The sequence below is a fragment of the Lepisosteus oculatus genome, chromosome 13, assembly GCF_040954835.1.
Source record: "Lepisosteus oculatus isolate fLepOcu1 chromosome 13, fLepOcu1.hap2, whole genome shotgun sequence".
Lineage (NCBI taxonomy): Eukaryota > Metazoa > Chordata > Actinopteri > Semionotiformes > Lepisosteidae > Lepisosteus > Lepisosteus oculatus.
Genome location: NC_090708.1, coordinates 12,542,194 through 12,562,825, shown reverse-complemented (window position 1 = coordinate 12,562,825; position 20,632 = coordinate 12,542,194). Strand labels below are relative to the sequence as shown.

At 40.4% G+C, this 20,632-nt stretch overlaps 1 protein-coding gene across 22 annotated transcripts in view; it reads right to left on the bottom strand.

Annotated features, from left to right (window-relative positions):
• The window catches only part of kif1aa (kinesin family member 1Aa), a 90,192-nt gene that overhangs the window by 9,175 nt on the left and 60,385 nt on the right, over positions 1-20,632 (bottom strand). For 7 of the 22 annotated variants that reach the window (XM_015361203.2, XM_015361212.2, XM_015361210.2 and 4 more), the window contains 14 exons: positions 20,368-20,458; positions 19,669-19,787; positions 19,229-19,284; positions 16,471-16,579; positions 16,130-16,196; positions 14,595-14,679; positions 13,885-13,990; positions 9,787-9,813; positions 4,596-4,619; positions 2,151-2,265; positions 1,717-1,850; positions 1,368-1,429; positions 767-912; positions 330-524 (listed from right to left, as the gene is read on the bottom strand). In XM_015361203.2, the coding sequence (XP_015216689.2) occupies positions 330-524; positions 767-912; positions 1,368-1,429; positions 1,717-1,850; positions 2,151-2,265; positions 4,596-4,619; positions 9,787-9,813; positions 13,885-13,990; positions 14,595-14,679; positions 16,130-16,196; positions 16,471-16,579; positions 19,229-19,284; positions 19,669-19,787; positions 20,368-20,458 (1,336 nt within the window). The remainder of the gene's footprint in view (positions 1-329; positions 525-766; positions 913-1,367; positions 1,430-1,716; positions 1,851-2,150; positions 2,266-4,595; positions 4,620-9,786; positions 9,814-13,884; positions 13,991-14,594; positions 14,680-16,129; positions 16,197-16,470; positions 16,580-19,228; positions 19,285-19,668; positions 19,788-20,367; positions 20,459-20,632) is intronic. The other 15 variants (XM_015361204.2, XM_069197791.1, XM_069197790.1 and 12 more) reach the window with 3 other exon arrangements.

Sequence of the window (20,632 nt, the reverse complement as noted above, 5' to 3'; positions counted from 1 at the left end):
AGCATGGAAGTGAGCCTAGCATGATGGATTTTGTTCCCGAGGAAACAGAGATCTTGTTACCACAGCAATTGTTCCGAACTCCTCTCAATTTTTTTAAACCATGCAAAATCTGACGAAAACTCAAGGCACATTCAAAGGATTATTTTGGAATATTACTGAACCTTCTTACACTGCTGTGTCACTGCCAGTAGATACAACTTTACAGAGAAATATATTTTTGAAAGGCTCAGCAGCAAATGAATCATTTGTGCAAAGAAAAGAAGCTGTCAATATTCAACACTGGATAAGCACGGGACCCAAGGTGTTCACACTTTCAGCAGTGAGGTCACCTTGGCGGCCAGCTCTCTTTGCCTCTCATTGGGGCTCTCGGGGGTGAGGTCAAGCCCAGGAGGGCTGCTGTCAGAGGAGGACTGGGAGGAATCGCTGAGGTCTTCACTTCCGCAGGATGACAGGGACTCCTGGCCAATCAAGAGGGTGGTCTCCAGTTTCTCCCTCAAAAGCAGGTAGTGCCTGGTCTTCTCCACCTGTGAACACACGCACACAGACACCAGGGGGCGCTATTAGCACAGTCGCTGTCCTTAAAGGAAGCCCAGGCAACTGGAGATGATCCTGAAAACAAATAGCCTGTGTCACCCATGGCAATCCGCTCAGAGACAGTAACTGAATGCACAAACTTGTAAAAGACTGAAAATCCACCGGGTTTCTCGGGATTAAAGACAGAGCAGGAAGAATGTCTTCTGTATCAGCAGCCCCAGCTTGCACTGACCTCCTGCAGCAGGCTGAGCTTCTCCAGCTCCCACTGGTGGTCCAAAATGAGGCTGTCGCTGCGGGGCCTCCAGCCAGCCAGGTTCTCCTCGCCGCGGACGTAGGCCACAGAGGTGTCCAGGACCCTCCTGCGCCGCCTCTGCATGCCTGGGAAACCAGAGCAGACAAGCCAGGTGAACCGTGAGAGGGTCTACAGAAACACCCTTCAGAAACAAGTTTAGAAGCCTTTACATTGCTCTGTCTGCAGTTCTGTGCCCTTCTGTTCTCAAAGTGCTGAAAATAAAACTCGAAATGTTTGTCCTTGGATGGAAATAGTATTTATTTTGTTTCACTCTTAGTATTTGTTTCCTGTAATGGTACTTGGCTCTCTACAGTGAGTTCTCTACTCCGATTTCAGTGAGGATGATGTTACCTACAAAAATCCCAAATGCTTTCAACAGTCCTATTGCCTAACAGAAAGTGACATGTTTTTATAACCGAAGTCTTTCTGAATCAGTTCCACTGAAATTGACTACAAATAATACCCTCTGCAGCCTTCTGCCACAAAAGTATAGAACAGGAAGACAGACTGCAAGAACAAGCAAGAACTGAGACACTCTTACCTGGACTTCCTGCATCGGCCTGGTGGCACAGACTGACTTCATACACCCCAGTGACACGGTTACTAGGGACAGAAGGACAAAGCTTCAGCTCACCATGCGAGTCGATTGGCATTATATCGCACAGAAACAGAGAAAGCATTGCTCTTTGTAACCACCGTATTGTGTGTTAAAAGGAATTATCGCCTTCCTTTTTTTTCCTCAATTTTAAAACGCAGATTCTTGCTTCCTTAGGGCTGTCGTAGAATTAGCCCTCTCCATATCTCAGCCCCGGACCGTGTTCATCTTCCCGCCAGAGCTTCCTGTCAATTCCCAGGAACACCCCATCCTCAAGCTGCTTAGGAAGGCTCACCTCTCTGATGCTTTCAAGCTTCCGCTACCAAAGAGATTTCGGATGGAGCGGGATGCCGGCAATTTGGCATCCCTGGAGTAGAACACCATGCAGAAATCTTTGGTTATCACTGTCGGTTGGGTGCAGTTCTCCATCTGTCGTACAAGAAAAGAGTAAAAATGACCCTTGTTGTGCTAAGACCAGACGGATGACTCTAACTCTGAGAATTCTGAATGTAACTTTTAATCTTTAAAAACTTATATATATTTTTCTTTTTGATTAAACATCATATCATTTACATAATAGTGGTAGTTACCTGCATGTTACAAATATTCCTTGCTGCATATTTTATTTGAGGGTTCCAACTGACACTCTGCTGTTTATTAATCTGATAGCACCAGAGAAGTTTCTTTAAAGTTACGATCAACGTGAAAAGAAAGCACAGGCCCAGTTACCTCCAGGTAAGCGGAGAGGGTCATATAGATTTTCTCGCCGTAGGGGGTGACACGGTTCAGCAGCAGGGAATTGTGCATGGAGCTGTCCCAGGCTGCCTCGAAACGATAGAAGGTCCTATAGAGAAGCACACAAGGAAAGCCAACATTCCAGGTGTTGTCAGATGGGATTTTCCATGAATGTGTTGCCAAAGATATGAAGAATGGTGCAGTCTGCCTCACACTCATGACAATCAACAGAACCTAACGTTTCTGGGCTGTTAGAGGCCAGTGTATTTAGATGCAAATTCAATTTGTTTCACCGTTTGGGCTGTCTTGGTTAGGCAAAACTTATTTTTATTTTGTAACATCCATGTTTTTGTTAATGCCATTGAATATTCAATGATAAAAAGCGTATACAATTAACTTTCCAAGTTTTAAAATGTCCCATCTGATCTGTAAGACAACGGACCAGTCAGGTTTCTGATTGCTGACCACTTTTAACTGGTGCAAAGCATAATCTATTGTCAAACTGGGACATGTTTAGCTTACTCAGCCTTCTCCTATTGTATTATAAAAGAATTTGAAAAGCTTCTAAGAGGAGCCAAGCTGTTTGAACTGCTTACAACTAGGTAGAAGATAAATGAGTAGTTAAATTCATCTGCATGGAATTTGAGTTTTTGAGCTAATCAAATGGTTCATCCTCCTCTGAGAAAGTACTTTCACTTCAATTTAAAACTGGGATACACAACTCTAGTCCTGGAAGCCTAACGTTTCTATAGGTTCTCATTCCACCGGAGCTCTTGATCTAATTCTGACAGTAAGTGTCTGAACCAAACTAAATTAAAACATCTCTTTAGGTGCTTAAAAAATAAAAAGACCTACAGGTACCGTATGACCTCCAGGGGACTAATTTAAAATAGCTGTGTCTTAATACCATCCGTTTGTAAGCTAATGTTTCAAGATCGCAAATGAATGCGAATGTGCTTCCCTGCTCTCCTCTCCGGCATCTGGCAATCACAGGCTGTTCCATCTTAAACAGGAAAGACAGCAGACAGACTACTGATGGATGACAACAAATGGGGTCAGGAAACACTCAACTGGAGAGGAGGCAATAGCACAGTTGCACTGTTTTTCTTAAGTGCCTGAACACAGGAGCAGGCAAAACCTGAAGGGCAGGCTGACCTTTCCATTAACAGATTTACCTTCAGACATATCAAATTCCCCGTGATGCTCCTGGAATCAGAACTCTGAAGGCCGAGGATGAGTAACAAGCTATTTTCATAAATTGTAATGCAATAATAAGGGGGTTCCTATTCAGCACCGGATGCAGAAGGGAAAGCTACATATTTTGAAATAAATAAATTAAGTCTGAATCGAATGAAAAAATCTGATTTCTTTCTTAAATGGATGCAACAACTGGATGCAGTTTTAGGAGTCTGCTCTGAATCAACAAATACTGTAAGGCTTTGTAAGTGTAACGATTAAATACTTCTTGTATGTACAGTACTATAATAAGCATTTATTTAGCAAAGCTGTTTTAAAGCATTTAAGATCTGTATGGTATTTAAGTAGGTTCTATGGAACCAACAGTCAAATATTTCTTAAATATCCGACACTGAAGAACAGCTTGAACCTTGTATTCCTGATACAAGCCTCGCTCCTCAAAGACACGAGTTGTGCAACCCATCACTAATTTGAAATAAGGTTTTGTCGATCTTAGCCGTTAATTCCTCATTTCTTATAATTGGTATTGATTTCTGTTGATTTCATTCTTTTTCATAGCATCAACTGCAAAACTGACAACTTTGTTGATCCTGAGACTCAATAATGTGATGATACTGAACATGAAGCAAGCTATGCAGATGTAGGGACTGGGTGTCAGGTATGAACAGAAAGCGACTCATACTCTTTGATAACTTATAACACAAATGTAAAACACTGCTTATTCCTGCTAGATAACAGCTGATACTACCATGCCAACTATTTTTCATCATGAAATCCCTTATCATAATTAAAGTCAAAAGGATGATTATGACAAAATACTCACAGTAAGGGCTGAATATGTATGTGAATAGAAATGGTAAAGAAATTATTGCTTATGTTCTACCAATGATCAGTAGACTTTGGTATCCTGTGTAGAATCCTGGCTGAGGTACTGTTCATAATTAACATGAATAGACAATAAGGCACATTCTTTGACAGCTCATCACAGGAGACATAATACACGTCTTTTAAAAGGACAACATCAATTCCATGACACATATCGGATAAACACTCACAAAACTTTGGATTTAGACAGAACCCACATGCAACAAAAAAACATAAATCAAGGGCCATTTGTTATTATTGATTTCTGTGTGAAGGACAAAGACAAAATCCATACAGAAGAGAGAGAGGGGATGAGACATAGGGAGGCAGACAGAGAGAAGGAAGGAGGGTGCAAGAAGGGAGAGGGGTGAGATATACCTATGATCAATTCCCAACGAAATGCTTTGAGAGGAAGGAAACCAGCAAAAGAATAAAATGTGAGAGTTAAGAAATAGTTATGGCAGTGGGCATTGTGAAGCAGATGCATTTTCCTTCTGGGTTTTCCAGCTCCTCTTATTCAGAAAATAACATGGGCACACATTTCTATGAGGATCGAGTAGCAGCTCCTGCCAAGCCATTATTAAAGGCCTAAGCATGCCTGCATATCTCACTATTCTCTGTTTTACTGTTCTCTATTAATAGCTTGGGCTCTGTGAATGTAAAGAGCGTAATTGTACAACCTAAGAAATTGATTGGGCAATACAAAAAATGTCATTTTATGCAACGCATCTTCCTTGTTCCCCAATTGAAAAGCCCATTTCCAACTTTCACTTTATTACTAAATTCTGTTGATGAATAAAGGAAACTGAAGGCAGAAATATGTCCTCTCATATATGAATCTTACTCAATTCTCTACTCTCACAGTGCCTCTTGTAAGTGGCAGTTATTGAAATTCTGAAGGACAAAGCTGAACAAAAGCAATTGCACTAGAGATGACTTATACCTCATAATTATACGTCAGTAATTATACATTTTACTGTGGAGTGCCTGTGTTTAATAATAACAGAGCAGTCCAATGGAAGGCTCTAATCCAGCTCTCTTTAAAAAATATAGACAAGGTTTTCTTTCTTGTGTTTACCACATTTTGTTGCTGCATGCAACTGTTAATATGGGTGCAAAATGTTTTTAGTTGGAAAACACCAACAAAACCCTCCTGTATCACCCAGAAGGAAAAGAGCTGCAGGTATTAAGTACGTTAAAAGGTGAAGAACAGTTGTGTTTCTACGGAAGGCAGGGACAGGACAGTTAAAAGAAGTCCAATAAAGGGTTATTAAGGAATAGGTGAAGCACCACCCCAAAACCAGCCTTGGTCCAGCTCCATCTTTAAAGACACCCACCTTCAGAGCACTGGGTACCCTTTTCGAGCTTTCTCAAAGGTATAGCCTACCCTCTATTTTCCTTCAGTGTAAAAAGCTGAAGGAAGTTCTTGTCACAAGACTCAAGAACATCTTAGCTTTCCAGGTAGCATTTAAGTTCACTTTTGGCAAGAAATCAAAAAGAGACTGTTCAAATATTCCACAGGAACCAGAAATACCTGGAATACAGTTCTGAAATATGTGTACTGTAAATGGCAAAAAAATCCTTTAATAATTTTGTAGTTTGTTTCAACATATCATAGAAATTTAAAATTATGGCACTATCAAAATTCAAGCAGCCCACTATATCAGTACCGCAAAGTACATCCCATTCTGTTACCATTGTGTTACCCAGATACACAACAGCAGGATTCAAGTTGTCTTCCCTGGAGTACTCAGATGGTCGCACTGAGTAATCCAGAATTACTCTGCTCTGGCCTGAGTAATCCAGAATTCACTTTGAGCAGTTTTGTAATAGGCAACAGATAATTGTAAGCATTGCAAAACCAGAGCAAGCTGACAAGACAGTCAACAGTCTTCCCCTTGAAATACTTGTACAGTAAATCCTTTACATACTGTATGTCCTGCGTAATTTCTTTTTCACTGAGGTACAAGTACCCAATACTTTGAATGGGGAAGTGGTAGCCCAGTATCCCCAATACAGCAGGCTGCTAAAGGATGAATGCTTGATAATATTTATAAGCAATCAGCTTGCCGCTATCGAGAGACTGCTTTCTGCAAAGACCTCAGGTGGAATCCAAGAGCCTTGCACCTCGGAATCTCAACTTCTAAATAAACTAAACACTTATTGCTCTACATACTGGCTGCAAAATACTTTTCGCTTGTGTTCTGTCAGCTTTTACGGGCCTTGCCAGAAAATAAAATCTAAAACGACTTTGACCAAATTCATATTATTCTGAAGTGGTGTATAACAGTTATACAACTTAGACCATATTTTGACATTTTAGCAATATTGTGGTTGATCTATTAACACGCAAAGGCCTTTATCTTTAGTACATCTGTTGTTATCAGATGATTAATCGAATGGTATCCAGAACTTTACGTACTTCTAGAACACAATTTCCCACATCAGTTGTCTTCTTGGTAGAAAATTTCTGATCTCTAGATTAAGATTTGTTTCTCAGTCCTTAGTATTTTCTTTCTTTTCTTTCAGATTTCAAAGTTCTAAATGGAATAGAGGTTTGTCTGTTATGTCCCTATGTTTTGGAAGAATGATATAACAGACAAACTAAATCTAAAAAGACAAAACAAACATAAATGGCAACTACTGTACATACCATGATCAGGGAAAATACTGTAGTTACTTCACTCTTACACACTAGTGTTCATTCAGCAGGAGGTAGACAGTTATCTGATTTTAGATGCATATTGTCTGCTTATTTTTTGTTGACACCTGTCAATTCTGAGGTGAAACATTTTTTTTCCTGGAAGAAACAAACTACACAGAAAAGATCAAACTTTAACGTAGACACAGCCAACCGCATTATACAGCCTTACAATTGGAAATTATAGATTCTCAGCTAGATGGACTGTAATAAAGACTGTAGTTTCTGTCTCTAATGTTTTTTTGAGTGGCGAATGGGTCCTCATGACAAGGGTCACATTTTATGATTTTAATTACTTCAGGGAGAACTAATGTTTTGCCTAAAAGTTGACAGGTGCATGTTTACATTTCTAAATCATTTACAGATTTAAAGATGCCCTCCAGAATGCAAATATGTGGAATCATAAAAGTCAAGATATGTAATATTATATTGTAACGCATACGGCCGACATCACAGGTTCTGAGAGCTGGCTTACCAGCGCGGTGACGTCACCGCCCTTCCCTGTGAATAGCAGGGATCACAGCCGCCGGGCTGAGGGGAGATTTCCCATTAGCTCAAGTGGCTGGGTCCCTGTTGAGTGATGCCGGAGGCCTGGGTTTGAGTCCCCAGCGGTGCAGGGCCATGTGAACCCGAGAGTGCTACAATATTGATAAGTGTGTATGAACCCCTTAATAAGATACAGCAGTTGTGAGTCCCACCACTGACAACAAATATTGGAGATATTTTGTTTTTTCTTTTCATGGGAATTAAACATAATATTTTATTTTTCTCCCAGACATCTATCATTTAGAAACTGCATTTGCTGTACCACTACAGCCCAATATGGAGGGAGTGAGGACACCAAGATGTTGACCTGCTCTCCAAGCTGTAGATGTCGCAGTGCCTACAGCAGTGTTGGCAACAATTCGTGGAGTGATGCAGCTCTTGGTGACACCTCTGCAAGGTGACAGGTGACAGGTCAGCCTGGGCATTCAAAGCGTATAACCAGTGATGTCTGAATTATAAAGTTCATCTTACACTCTGAAAGGTACTTTCACTTATTGAGACGCTTAGAGCCTGTTCGTCGGCAGAGAGTAGCTTTCTCCAGTCTTTAGTGCCAATGTCACCCTTGGAAATATTTTCATATATATATTCATACATTACACTGCAGCTTGGAATAGCACATTTTCAGAATTATTTCACTAATTTAGACTTAAATGTTTCAGAAGCTGTTTTTTTCTGGATGCCCTCTTGATAGCTGTAATTCCACAGGTTGAAGAAGGTTGTAATTCCACACACTTGAAGAAGGCTACACTGCCGAAATGTTGTATCTCTTTTCTTTTCCTTTCTGTGTGGAATAAACAATTACCTGTTCCTTCGCAGCCTATGCAAGCTGAAGCGGCTACCTACTTGAACTTGTTGCCTTTTCTAACTAATGGGTTCCTAAGCCTTTCTAGCAAAGCACCCCAATTAATGGCACAGTGTCCTTTCACAGCTCATCTTGCTTTGAAGGGGACTTCCTTACGATGAAGTGTAGTCCCCTACAATTCTATCTCACACTTAGTTTTCAGTGCAAATAGGACATTAGACCAGGAAATGCACATCACCATACCAAAACACATGAGAATGGTGTCCCCAACCCACTTTAGGTCCCAACACATCGTTTCAGAACCCATGACTTAAATCTAGAGCATGAGAACAGTTAGAAATTAGAGGAGGCCACTCAGACCATCAAGCTTAGAACAGCGCCCCCCTGTTTTTGGTTGTAAATGTACTGTATTTCCAGAAAGTTCCATTTTCTTCTTGTCCATTTTCCCAGTTGACAGCCTTTTTTTGAAATCTGTAACACACACACGCATCTGATGGACAAACATTTGTTTCTTTTGGTTCAGTCTGCCTGCATATTATGAAGAACAAAATGAAGCATGTATTTTTAACTTACTCTGCAGTGAACCCTCATAACAGCCTTGCAGTTTTTTTATTACTGATTATGTTGCATTATGAGATTGGTCTATTTTTCTCCAGTCCAGTGAGGTCGGCACTCCAAAACACATTGAAGTTTCCATATTAGTGTCTTCATGAAAGGATGAAATCAAAAGATCAGTTTTGTTCAAAATGTATTTCTGGATTATGTATAACCTGCATTTTGGAAGCGTAAAAAGATACGAACAATGTTTATGTAAATAAATAAGGAGGTGTTCAATAAAGTAGTTGCTAAAGGTGTACTACTAGGCACTGTAAAATACTCCCATCCCTAAAGCAGGAGTTTGTAGCTTTCCATACATATAAAAGTGAAATACAGTTTTTGATTATTAAACTGAATTATTAAATGATAATATCTCCTGAGTAAAAGGCAAAAAGATATAAACTCAGACAAAAGAATTGCTTAAATCTAGTTTTCCATGGTTTCTCCTAAGTAAGGTTTTTTTATGGCAGAAAACTAAAAACTCTGGCTTTAATGTTTATAACTTGCTACTGAAAGAAATGCCAGACAGGAAAGGGATTACTGATTTCTACAGCACCTCAGCAAAAATGCAGCCAGACCACAGCCCAGAGAAGCAAAGCGAATCATGCAGCCTCTGTTTGCCATGAGTTAGTAGCAAACTAACAGCAGTTCAAAACACCCTCTACATCCGGAGGGGTCTTTGCAGAAAAATTCTCCTTCACATGTCAAACCGAACCCAGAGGGAAAGAAAGAAGGAAACAGGACACAAAGAAAGCAAGGAGGGAACAGTGAGTGAGACCAGCGAACCAGAGAGCCCGAAACAGAGTCAAAACAATGGCAAACAATCACATGGATCAGACCGGAGAGATGAGGACAGGGTTGGATGGAGAGAAGAAAAAATTCCAAACTAAGAGAATGAGAGGAGAGGGATTTGAAAATAATACCTAGGCATATCCGAATCAAGAAACTGTCTGCAAAAACACAAAACAACATTCTGTTAGTGGAAGAAATGTCAGCAACAGCATGTCCTATAATGGCAACGCGACACTGAGCAGAGGCCTAAATTCTCGTGAGGCCCTGGAACTCAGCTGTTCCCTTTTTCTTTTCACTGGGGACTTTTTCCTTAAGCAGGATGCCTTTCCCCGGACTTTTTAAAGTAAAGAAAGACTTTTCATTTTAGCTATCAGAGACTAGGGAACGGAGTGCCAAGGCCTGCGGTAGTTGTATAGTATTGAGCTAGACTTCTGCTCAGACCCCCTTCATTGCTCCTCCATGTTTTGTTTTTCTTACTTTACGCCTTTAGCAATGGATAAGCAAACCCAGCCTGAAGCATGGAATTAGTCCCAGGCAGGAGAGGGATAAGACATTAACAGCAAAGCAGTGTGGTTAATCCGTCAGAGAGGAGGTCACTGAAGGAGAATGTGGGCTCAGTTTGGAACTTGTTTTCTTTGTCCCATCTGTACTCTAGAGACATCTGGGAACACATTGCTTAGGTATACAGTTCAGGTACGGGTAGCTAATTGCCAAATGTCCAAACAAAGAAAAGCAAATAAATGAGGGAGTCGAACTTGCTAGAAAAGCACTCTTATTTTCTTGAAGGTCATGCCAGTGCAGGCCGAATGTGCATCTTTGTGAGAATGTGGAAGGGACTATCCACAGATTCTAGGGACTGGGGTGGGAAGTGCAGGAAAACCTTTGCAGGAAATTGGGAGAGGAGTCTCGTGAGGATGGGGAATGTGAGAACCAAAACTGGGGGAGGGGGGGTGAACATTGAAGTTTGGTTTAAGTTAGCATTCAATAGCCTTGTGCCAAAAAAATCAAATAAAAAGCACAGCTCAAAATACTTCAACACAATCTGCCCCTTGGGCTCAGGCTGGCAGAGGTTAGTGAAATGTGAGAAGAGTTCCCCGTTTGCTGGGACAGTTTCTGAGTGGAGCTGCCACTCCATGGCAAACATGCAAAAGAAAAAAGAAGCACTAACTTACAACAAGCTTGCTGTTGATGGGAGATAGTGAGCTGACATGTATGGTCAGAATAAGTACCAGAGGGTGAGTTAGGAAGGAGAGACAGAACAAGCGTGATTGCTGAAGGGAGGGAGTGATGAGAAAGTGCTGGAAAACAGCTGGAGTCACACAAACAGCTGGTGTTAGGACACAGGAACAGCAGCACAGAGTAACAGCACAGTGGAAGCGAAACTGCAAGCAGGTGCCAGCACAGTTGTGTTTCATGTAAAGAAATATTTCCTGGAGTAACATTCTGTGGGTATTCTTGTGTCATTCTGAATTGACTATTTGAAGTTATGAATGAGTACATATGGCAGTACAGCAGGCTCATGTTTCCGCTGTCTTGTGAACCCAGACATTTATAACTGCCACACAAAGGCAGCCCACTGCAGTTCATGCTTTTTTGTTCATTCACCCCAGATACGTCTAAAAGATCCAACTGGTAAGATATCACTTTTAAATAGAAAGGGGAAACAATAATTGCCTACATTTTCTCATAATACATTTTTCTTCTCAAACTAGGAAACACATAAAAGTATATAATATACTTTTTTGACACGAAATAATTCAGCATTATGTCGTTGAAAGTTAATAATATAAAAATGTTTCTATTTCCCCCTCATGTTAATGAAACAAAAATGCAAAAGGTTCGGTATAAATACTTTCATACCTTTCTAATCTAAAAACTTATTTCTAGATAATTTTTTATCTTACTTTGCTACAGTACTAAAATTAAGAAAACAATACTGAATTTAATAGCACACAGTAGAAAAATAAATGTTATAGGTTCTGCCTCATAGGTCGGGTGAAGTGCATTTCAAGGTACAAAATGAGAACAGAACAAACGACACAGATGTATTTAACAGCCAGTTCAAGTTAGCAATCCAGTTAGTGGTAGTGAATAACTCATCCATAACTTCAAATACTCAATCGTAATATATGTAGGAATCCCTCAAATGCTGCGTCACCTTAAAGCAACGCTTCTTGGGCACAACAAATTGCAAACTGCATGCTACACATGGCAGTTTTAAATTCTTAAAAAAAACATTCATTGGAAGATACTTGGCCTGGTCTATATACCACTAGAACAGGGTTCCAGCTCTTTATTCCTGTTATTCATAGTGAGTGACCTCCTTGATCTAGACAGATAGAACCACCTTTTGTTTTGCAAAGCATCAGCTGCTTCAGTAAAGGAAAAGTTAGGGAAATGGGGTAGAGGGGTTAAAAAGAAAGAAAAAATCAGTTCCGTTCCAGCTGCACATCTCTATTGTGTTTGTACTGTATTTCTCTCTGTAATGGGAGCCGGGCACTGGTGTGTAGATATTATCGCTATCTCAATGCAGGTTTTAACTTATTTTATTGCTGAATCTTTTACCCATCACTTTCTCAAATCTTTTTGTTGGTTCTGGCAACAAAGAAAACATTGTAGTTGTCTTTATTGAGTTATCTTCAAAGTAAAGATGCTTAGATTAGAAGTCTGTGGAGGATAGGAAACTGAACAAATCCAATGGATATGAGTTCTGAGTTTCAGTGTGCAAATCATTGTGACTACATCACACCACTCATAAAAGGCTTTAATTTTTCAGAAACTGTACAAATGACAATGTAAGAACACTGGGCTGAAGTAAGGTGGACAAAAGACAAAAGAAGTGTTCAGAGTAGCAGACAACAGCTTGGACTCAGCTCTGTTACAGTGGCACTGAAATGTTGTGAATGGTGTTGCTGAATAATGCAGTTGTTCAAGAGTAGAAAGTGACACTACATGTATGTAAAAATCACTGAGTGGGAGTATTCAGTGGTCAAAGTGCTGAGCTTTATTGTAGAAGAGTGTTTTTGCTCAACTGAGACAAACTCCCAAATCATGCATCCGCTCCAAAGACTCCCAATTCTAACCACTTCACCTTCAAGAAATAATTGGTGTAAAAATCAAGAGAATGAGGCCCTACAAAGATGCAGCAAAAAATACAACACGTGCATTGACAGTACTAGGCTGAGTCAGAATGCCACTTGGCTGTTTAGGAAAAGCTTTTGCATGTTACTTAAAACTCAACATGAAGTCTAACTCTATGAGACCAAAAAAAATCCTCATGTTTATATTGGTTTGACCATGAAGAAGTCAGTTGTTTTAGCGCTGTGTCATTCTGTGCTGTGCAGGTCTCACACGAAGGTGCTTACTGTACCAGGGAACTGAAGGCTACGATCTTTTTGCAGACCTCTGCAGTGATCACAGCATAGACACTTGGGGCCATGATTTTAAAAGTTTAGTTTGAAAGATTTAGAAGAAGGACAGAGCCTTGAAGAGACTGCAACCCGCAGTTCGCTGCTAGTTGACTGGAGTAGGGGAGTAGCATTGAGGAGTGGCTATTGTAGAAAGGAGATGGGAGCACATTGGAAGATGGCATGCCCATCACTAGAAAAATCCCATGATGTTTTTCCTCATGAAAGGATAAAAGGGTGTTTCATCTGGAATAGTAAAATTTGAAAGAAGGGACTATACTGTATATATCAGCAGTCCCATTGAGTACAGGAGGCCTCACAGAAGGTCCACTGCATTTAGGTTATTAAAGTGGATCCCAAAGGAGTGAACACTTAGACACTGTGATAGAAGAAAAAGGGACATGAAGATGTAAAATATTACACCAGTGTTCATAAGTATATTTTTACTGCCCCCTGCAAATTTAGTCTTCTATCTGTGTGTTTCTAGCATGAGATGAACTCGAAGGCATAAAACAATTTCTCATTAAAGTTTTCAAAAAGATCATCTTCACTCCTTTTTCAGATTTATTCATGATCTACAGTATTTGACTCAAAAAGTAAGGGACAATGCACTATGGTGCAGTGTGTAAACAGTTTATCTTTCAGTCTGTTGTATATGTCACAGAAATGGACATTTCAACACCATGACTGAAACAGAGTTATTTTAGCTGTCTGTAATGCACAGAAGCTCATTGAATTCTCCCTGGAAATAAGTTCTCAGGGCATTCCCAAGAGTGGGGGATGTGGGTTTGTGGGGCAGAAGGAGTGAGGCGGTGGGCATACCTGTCATCCTGCGATGGGTGGATGTACCCTGCTGACAGGATGTTGAGGGACAGGATGTTGGGGTCAATGATGGTCTCGTCAGCTTCAGGAGTGTTGCGGATACGTCCTGAGGAAAAAGGGTCAAATCAGAACTGATCAAGGAAAACTCACTTCCTTTCATAAGCTACAATATGATTTTTAATAAAGTACTGTGAAAATGTTACATTCTGATATCAGCACATCGGAATCATCATATGAGATTCACTAGATAGATTGTAAATTTTATCAAACCATATATTCCTGCATAAATTAATAGGCCTTGGCTATTCTATATTAACTCTGTGCACACCTAATTAGTGAAAGTAGGATGCAGGTCAGTTAGTTATTTTGGGTTTTGTGTGACATTTAACTGGAAACAAAGGCAAAGTTGCATTATTATTCATCTACAAAAATCTTGCCCGAGGATCAACTATAAAATGAAAACAAAGTTTTGCATCTGGTTTACTTGAATAAAATATGTTGGGGTAAAGTTTTCTGTTGCATTTGTAATTTATATATCAGTAGTCTTTATTCAGTGGGGTCAAATAAATGCACAGAGGACTAAAAACCAGCCAAATCTGGCACTGTAGTAGCACTGTGGTGGTCCATACAGAATCTTACTTGTGTAAGGCACAAGCCTGTTTTGTGCCCTCAGTACGTGCATAAACAGTACATATTACACAGAAACTTACCCACAACCAGCTCCCTGACCTCTTTCCACTCAATGTCACTCCCTGTCTCATGCACGATGGTCACCGTGATTCTCCGCTGGATGCCCTGTTGGGAGAAACGGAAGAGGGTTCGCAGTTCTTACCTTGTGACCCACCACAGTGTGGTGATGCTGACCTGTGTTTCACTTTCTCACGTTACCACTAGAACAGACAGCTCTTGGCTCAGCTACAGTCTTGTTCAAGCAGCTGTGGTTAGATCGCCACAATTATACTATATATAAAAATACTGTAAACAGGCGCCGTCTTTCGGATGAGACATAAAACCAAGGTCCTGACTCTCTGTGGTCATTAAAAATCCCAGACGTTTCTCGAAAAGAGTAGGGGTGTAACCCTGGCATCCTGGCCAAAATTTCCCATTGGTCCTTACCAATCATGGCATCTTAATAATCCCCATCTATGAATTGGCTACATTACTCTGCTCTCCTCCCCACTGATAGCTGATGTGTGGTGAGTGTTCTGGCGCACTATGGGTGCCATCGCATCATCCAGGTGGGGCTGCACATTGGTGGTGGTGGAGGGGAGTCCCCATTACCTGTAAAGTGCTTTGAGTGGAGTGTCCAGAAAAGCGCTATATAAGTGTAAGCAATTATTATTATTATTGTTATTATTAATTACTTTACCCCTCCTTTCTACATCCATTGCCGTTTCTTGACTTACATTGAAATGTAGAAAGAATTCACATAAGCAAAACTGAGAATGTAAATCCTGGAAAGTCAGCAAACAAATAAAGAGGTACAGTATAGAGGCCAATTCACACCAAAAGCGTTTCTGAAGCGTTTTTTAATCGTCCAACTCACAGATCATATACGCTTCCATTTTAACCAATGTTTCAATCCACACCGGCCCTGCGAGACGCGCATCTCATGTCTGTCCGCTCTGTCCTCCAGCATTTCTTTCCACTCTGAGTCTATTTTTTTCCACTTGCGCGCATGAGCGAAGCATAAACCCCACGGAGATCCATTCAAATCACTCAAACCTCATACTTTCTATACCCTCTGAACTATATAAGCACAATCTACAACAATATAATGAATCTTCAACTTAATTATAAATGTTAATTTAAGATAAACTCGCTACAGGGAATATCCACAACAGCTGTAATTAGGAAGCTAACGAACCAATTCAACTTCTGAACAATCAATACAGACTCAAAACGAAAACAAAATCTTCAGTACGTTCACTTACCCATAACTGATAATCGGTTACCACAAAATATCGTTTTCCAGAAAACAAACGAGAGCTGCTGTTCCTCTTTTCCCGCCTGTAGCGTTTGAATACGGAACGCAACTGTCAGAGTTGGTGTGGATTGGACAGATGGTCTCTTACGCTACGCTTTCGCTGTGCTGGCATGTCGCTTCTGGTGTGAACTCGGGGTAAATGTGAACTACAAAGGTGCTTGTGAACTAAACTAGGAGAACATTAGGAGGGTTTGTTCTGATCAGACCTGTGAGTATTAAGGCCTCATCAATGACTGAGCAAGGATGTGGAAACACTACCTGATGCAGCAGGAACGTCCCATGGCAGGGCATGCCTCCCCTGTGATCAACTACGGCAGGGATATAGCTGGGAAGGAAAAAAAGGATTTTATTTCCTGTGAATCCCTTCCAAGAACACAAGGCTTTCTGCATTTTTAGGATGATGGATAAGACCCACTATGAAACAGTATGACCTGGAAAATCAAATGTATTCAGCATAAAATGTGTTTAATGCAGTAACTGGACTAACATTTTACACGAGGAGGATGGAGTATTAGTTTAGTGTTCTGCATCTCTGGTTTACTCATTGTTTGCTGAATCAACAGGCCATTCATTCACCAGGAAGAGCCGGGCCCACTTACTCTCCATTGGCTTCCAGCTCGCAGATCTCGAAGAAGACCATCAAGTCGTACTTGCAGTGGCAGGGCCCCGCGGTGGTGCGGGTCAGGGTGCTCAGCTTGGTGGCAGGCACTGTGAGGAGGCACAGGTGATAATGACACAGAGACACAGCCCGGAACACACAGACCACCACACCCCACCCCAGCCCGCACTGGGACCAGATTCAGGACAGGCTGCAGGAGGGAAGAGTCATTAGAGTGACCGAGAAGGGTCAGTATCCGGTGACCTTAAGGCTCTGGTCAACAACCGACCACTTTTCCAGGACCTCCAACTCGTGTCAGCTGCTTCCTTTCAAAGTGTCAATGGTCTGGACTTGGTATAAGGTCTCTGGGAAAGCAAGGGAACCCAAGAATACTCTGTGATACTATACTCAGTTACAGAAAGGGTATTTTCCCTTGATTGAGCATACTTGATTTGATGATTGACACTTCCTTTTCTTTTGATGAGTTTTTAAAAGCTTTCTCAAGTTTATGGTATTGTATGTAGACAAGATCGATCTGGATCTACCACACTCCTTTTTCTCTATTGACATACAAATTATATGTGATTTGATAAATAATATTTTACATTTAGAGGGTTCAAAGGAAGCCCTTGGTTCCAGTTAAATTAACAATGTTGATCGGGTTTTTAGCTGTTCATTGATTGAGGTTTAAACAGATTCTGTTGCACAGTCTACTGGTAGGGCACATTGCTGAAGCACTTTCAGCATTTTATAAAAATCATACCTTCTGAAGACCGGGGGCCTTTAGTGCTGTTCACACAAATAATATTTGTATTTAACTCCAAACGAGCATCATTCACAAGTGTGTGTGGTCCTGAAAATGAGTCTGGTTATGCAGAAAGGATCAGGAGAGAATAGTGAGATTTTACCAGAGAGAAAGGCAAACCTGAGAGTTTCATTCAGACGAACTCATGCTGGAGTAGAGCTGAGCCCCTCAGAGTAAACTAGATTTACCTGCTTGTGTGGAGATGAGAAATCTCTCAAAGTGCTAACACCAGATGAACATACTTTTGGGCATTTTTTCTTTTGAAAAGTTTTTACTTCGTTGTGCCCGCCATGATAACATGCTTTAGTAGGAACTTCAAATACAAAACTGCCACCCAGGATGCCTCTTGTACATATGTAGGCTCTGTAGTTTTTTTGTTTTAAAAGTTAAAGTAACTAGACCTCACTGTGAAGTGTACTTTTTTAAAGAATAGGAAACTTTTTTTCCAGGAAATAAGAAATGGTTCAGCCTACTAAAACGTGTCTGTGATACTAAGACATGTCATTACCTACTCTCAAAATTGCTGAAGGGTTCAGCAGAGAAGCCAGAGGGAAATATAATCAGAACACACAAATAGGGAGGTGATGAGGCAAGCCGAAAATCCATTAAAACTGATTCAGGCAGATGTTTCTCTTTTACAGATGATGCTTTTGGCATTATTCTATACATCAAATATCAATCTCTATATCATTATGTAACAAACCTATAAATAACTAATTTTATTCAATGCCCTACATGTTTGTTTTAAGTATTTAGGGGAGTACTGTATATACAATACAAATTAATGTATCAGTAAATAAATATCAGTCATTCCTACAGTACATAATACTGTTTTACAAGGTTTACTCTAAAATATATTTTTGTCTTTTGTTGCAATGTTATAAATGTTATAAAAATATAAACATGAATAGTTTTCTATTTCTTTATTTGTTTTAAATGGGTAAAAAAATAACATCCAAAAAAGGTCAGTTAATCCATGGACTGAGCAAAGGTAGACATATCATGTCAAAGTTTTTTTTTAAACGTTATTTGATGAATACCCTGTGCAAGCAGTGCAAGGTTAGTCCTTAATTACAACATATTGAGTCTGGTCATTCTGAATTAAAAAAATGCTATTTCCTTTTTAGTAAACTTCAAAGTACCCAGAGTGTGTCTTATTCAGAACAGTGTAACAGATCTGCTCTGGAATTAGTCTTATTTAGGACAGTTTAATGGATTTCCTCTAGTTGCAGTCACAGATATTACCAACCCGGCTTCTGAGCTTTTATAACTGCACAGTTAGAGGTGTGAAGGGGCGGGAGTGTGCTAGGCTCCTCCCCCTCAGAGAGGAGTGAGGCCGCTAAGCCAGCAGCTGACAGGGCGTGGCCTGACAGAGAGTCCACCAATCGTCCGTTCAGCATCTCAGGCACCAGGAAGCGAATGAGCTCCATGGTCTTCTCCCGGTCTGAGAGAGGCAGCAAGGCAGAGCAAATTGGGTTTACATCACGCAACACTGGCCTGAGTGACAAGTGAAGTGCACAGAGACAAAGGTACACACAAGCCAGCACACAAACAAAATACTAACTGAGCCACCCCAAACTAAAAATTGCCTTACTTAGTTACAATATGTACCCTTCTTGTGACTGTGGAAAGCAACAAGGAATGTTACTTATTTGATGGTAGCCCTTAAAATAAAGTGGGTCAACAATTGTGCAATTGTGCAATCAATGCTGAGGTGAAACCCAGTAAAATATCTAATAATAGTGGTACACGGTGTCGGGCTACATATAATGTATTGATTAAAAATTAAAAGAAAATGTGTATTCATTATGCTAATTCAGGTAATGGAAAATGATTTGCAAACAGTATGCACATTACAAACACAGGGTATTACCTACTGCTGTCCAGAATGATTTACGCCTTAGAAAAAAGCATATCAGCACACTGCATGAATGATTCATCTTCTACTTCTTACCTGGTTTAGACAAAGGCATCACTCGGGGGAACTGCCTTCTTGAGGGCCGCAGAGGGCTTTGAAAAAAAACATACAAAAATCATGGGGATTGTGCATCTAAAGTTTCTTAAAAGAAACCACAGATACCGCTACTGAATTAAAATGAAGTCAGCATGTTAAAGACAACAAGTACTCAGCTATATTTCCTTTCAACCCTCAAGCATTCTATTTGATTACAAAAGAAAGTAAGTTCTAACAATGCACAGCGAAGTGACCCTTTACAAAGCTTTAGGAAAGCTGCTGAACTGGAATGCCGGCAGACACAATCTCCATCAAACTATCTGAGAATCTATTTTACGAACTGGCAGCAAGAGGTTGACAGTTTTTGCTGTTCCAGTGGGTACTGTGCAATATGCATTTCTGAGATTTCTAAAAGACATCCTGACATCCAGGGTGCCTACCTGATAAGATCTTTGCAGAGTGGTGGGAATGGTTGTTTCTGGTAATGTCCAAACACCTCAAAAACAATAGGCTGGGTCTTGATGTACTCCACAAAGGACTTGGTCACCTCCACTGCAATCTGCCACAAGACAAAAATGCATGTTCAATGAGCATTGTAACAAGAATTTTGTCATAGCTTAAAATGCCTTCTTTTGAGAATATGAGAAACTTTCTTGTTGTAAATAGGTGCTATAATTGTAATGTCAATAAATTCAATCTGGAGTATATTACAAGAAAGAATGACCCTGCTTCTGCAATACAATAAACACATAAGAGTATTACTGTTGTTCTAGTTAAGTACTAGATGAATGAATATCTTGATACCATAAATTGTTGACAATTGTATTTAAAGCGTCACTGAGTAAACTGACTTTTTAAAGAAGACTTAATTCACTGGAAAAAAAAACAACAGAAAAAGGAACTCAAAAGATCCAAAAAAGGAAGTTTGAAATTTACATTTACTACTTAAAATACTAGAGGCATCTGGGCACCCCAGGAAAAATGGGGTGATGGAGGAAGAATGAGAAAGTAATTGAATAATCTTCTCAAGCATGCAAACATTCATTTCTCTCCGCTGGTACTTGACATCTATGAACAGAGAGCTGTACTTGCAGAAGCAGTCGTGAGAACAGGCCAATCTTTTTTATTTCTGTACTCACATTCTGCACGTGATAGAAACCCAGTGGTGGCCCACGCCCAGTGTTTTTGAGTGGCTCCGTAGAGAAGGCCTCGTCATGACGATGGATGAAGCTGCAAACACCAAACTTTTCATGAATCTGGAGACAGGCGTTAAAAAAAGTGCCGCAAAAATGAATCTTCAAACGAGGAATGCTGTCGCATCCCACCCAACATCTTCACTACAAGGCAAAGGATGAGGGCATCCTGTCCCAGCAGAATGAAGCACGATCGCGGGGCTCCAGGTTA